Source organism: Photinus pyralis, unplaced genomic scaffold (assembly GCF_008802855.1).
Source record: "Photinus pyralis isolate 1611_PpyrPB1 unplaced genomic scaffold, Ppyr1.3 Ppyr1.4_LG9, whole genome shotgun sequence".
Taxonomy (NCBI): domain Eukaryota; kingdom Metazoa; phylum Arthropoda; class Insecta; order Coleoptera; family Lampyridae; genus Photinus; species Photinus pyralis.
Window position 1 is genome coordinate 23912563 of NW_022170878.1, and position 2560 is coordinate 23915122.

A 2560-nucleotide genomic window follows, 5' to 3' on the forward strand; every position below is an offset into this window, starting at 1 on the left:
TTCTTAAGTCGGGGGTTGTTACTTTACGTAGTATCTACACCGTTAATTTATAAATTGTAAAAAAAGACACAAGTCATGTAATTGTACAAATGATTAAACGAGGTCCATTCTTATATGACTTTCTGCGATTCCCAAATCTTCCACGTTTTTCTGATATCCTTTTTTCCTTGCACGTGGTAGCCACACTCAACCTCCTTGCACAGGCCGGAGGGCTAAGGACAGCAGCTGTCCCTTGGGCCGATCGAAGTCGGTCTCAATAAAACCAAAATAACACATCGGCAACAACATTCAACAATCGGTAAAGATAAAGGGTGCGTTTCTGCAGTGAAAATGTTCTTTCCCTGTTCCCCCATAGGGTTGAAAAAACGAAAACTACATGTCATGTATACAAAATTGAAAAGCCAAAACTTGATTAGTTAACGTTCATTTCAGGGATTCCACCGACCCGTGCGGTGATCGGTATGGCAATTTTCATGGTATGTTTCTTCAACTATATGCTGAGAGTCAACATGTCCATAAACCTAATCGCAATGGTCCAGCCCATTACCAACAACAACAAAACGCACATAGCCGAATGTCTGATAATAAATGGAAAGATGAATCAATCTGACGACTTCTCTCAATTGTCCGTTGTACCAGACGTAAGTGACGTGCCATCGATGTTAGGAAAGGCTAAGAGATCAGTTTCAGTACGGTGTACGGTACACGTGGACCTCAAAGCAGCAAGGGCTGATATTGGCGGCGTATTTTTGGGGATCAATTCTGACGTCGATACCGGGCGGATACCTGGCGGAGAGGTTTGGCCCGACGAAAACTATAGCCATTTCGAATATTGTTTCGGCGCTGGTTACATTTCTGACGCCGTTTGTCGCTGATTGGAGTTGGATTGCGGTTATTGCGTTTCGTTTTATACTGGGATTGATGGCGGTAATTCTAAATTAACGCGTAATTTGTGCTTTAATTGCAATTTTCTGAAGGGGGTCTGTTACCCGGCTCTCCATTGTATGGTGTCGCGGTGGGTCCCGCCCGACGAGAAAGGGAAATTTGGAGGCGCTCTTCTAGGAGGCACAATTGGAACGGTGGTCACGTGGCCACTGAGCGGATCGATTATAGAACATTTAGGTTGGAGCTGGGCCTTTTATATACAAGGGGGTTTGGTACTGGCATTTTCTTGCGTATGGCTGATTGCTGTTGCCGATTCTCCCGATACGCACCCACGGATTTCAAAGGAGGAAAAGTTTTATATAAATAAATGTTTAGGGGAGGGCGTTGGGAAAGTGAAGGTAAGCCGGAAATGATCGAGAGGTGAATGTAAACAGAAATGAATTGCAGGCAACTCCACCATATCTCAAAATCTTTGCTTCAATACCGTTTTGGGCGTTAGCAATTTTGCATTTCGGAAACCTTTGGGGACTGTACTTGCTGCTGACGGCCGGCCCGAAATATATGTCGGAGGTTCTCGGTTTTAATTTAGGCCATTCTGGCCTATTAGCTGCCTTACCTTATCTGGCACGTGCGATTTCTGGATTTGTCTTTGGGTTCGTCGGGGATGTGCTCAGGAAACATCAGTGCTTATCAGTAACAACTATTAGAAAGCTCTTTGTGACAACGTGTAAGGCGTACGTATTATTTGAGTACCATCTAATATTGCCTTCTTATAGCACACTTCCTGCCAGGAGTACTCTTACTTACAATTCTATGCGCCGGATGTAACATCACATTGTGTATAGCTCTAATCACACTTTCGCTGGGATTTAACGGCTCGTCCAGTATTACAAATATACAAAATAATCAGGATTTATCCCCCAACTTTGCGGGTACCATTTACGGGATAATCAACTGCATCGGGGGTACTACGGGTTTCTTTACACCCATGATCACCGGTTATCTGACCGCTGATCACGTACGTGGCAAGTTTTCGAATTCCTAGCCTAAAATTGTAATTTCAGAATGGCCTTAAAGAATGGCACATCATATTCGCAATAGGGGCATCTGTATACATTTCCACCGGAATTGTGTTCTGCATATTTGGTTCGGGTGACCAACAACCGTGGAATCAAATTGATACCAAACAAGTTGAAGGCGTCGACAATGCCGCATTCGACGGCGGAGCGTCGAAAGAAACTCAGACAACAGAAAACACTAAGGTTTAGTATCTGTGATGATAATTTTTAAGGTTTTGACTGAGCCTAATTTATTTAATTGTAATATTTTAAACGAAACATAATTATTTTATAGTCGCATTTCTAAGATTGTATAGTACCTACTTTATGTAAAAATCACAATAAATACCTATTTTGTAAGCAACCTTGGTTTTTTTATTGACAGAGGGATTATTTTAAACAACCATCAATATAGCGCAGGTAAAAAGTGTTATTTTCACAGATTATACAAGTCATTCAATCAAAATTACATTTAATGCCTCATTTGTATTAAGTAGCTTTAAATTACTAGGCGAGGATTGTTTATTGCCGGTTACTATCGCCACTCTAATATCCTGCCACCTACACAGTATGGGATGTAATTAAGTAATTTCTTAATTAACAACAATTGAGTGTAG

The 2560-nt window shown here is 41.6% G+C and overlaps 1 protein-coding gene across 1 annotated transcript; it reads left to right on the top strand.

The window, feature by feature from the left end:
• Positions 1 to 414: 414 nt before the first annotated feature.
• Positions 415 to 2307, top strand: LOC116181186 (sialin-like). The gene is made up of 6 exons (XM_031501469.1): positions 415 to 641; positions 691 to 927; positions 978 to 1283; positions 1333 to 1612; positions 1662 to 1903; positions 1950 to 2307. Exons 1-6 carry the CDS (start codon positions 462 to 464, stop codon positions 2151 to 2153), a joined length of 1449 nt encoding a protein of 482 aa, XP_031357329.1. The 5' UTR covers positions 415 to 461; the 3' UTR covers positions 2154 to 2307.
• The last annotated feature ends 253 nt before the right edge of the window (positions 2308 to 2560 follow it).

Bases quoted from the DNA above. Each gene is read 5' to 3' on its own strand.
- LOC116181186 (XM_031501469.1), top strand. From the start codon at position 462: ATGGCAATTTTCATGGTATGTTTCTTCAACTATATGCTGAGAGTCAAC. The intron at 642-690 runs GTAAGTGACGTG...GATCAGTTTCAG, and splicing joins AATTGTCCGTTGTACCAGAC to TACGGTGTACGGTACACGTG. The intron at 1,284-1,332 runs GTAAGCCGGAAA...AATGAATTGCAG, and splicing joins AGGGCGTTGGGAAAGTGAAG to GCAACTCCACCATATCTCAA.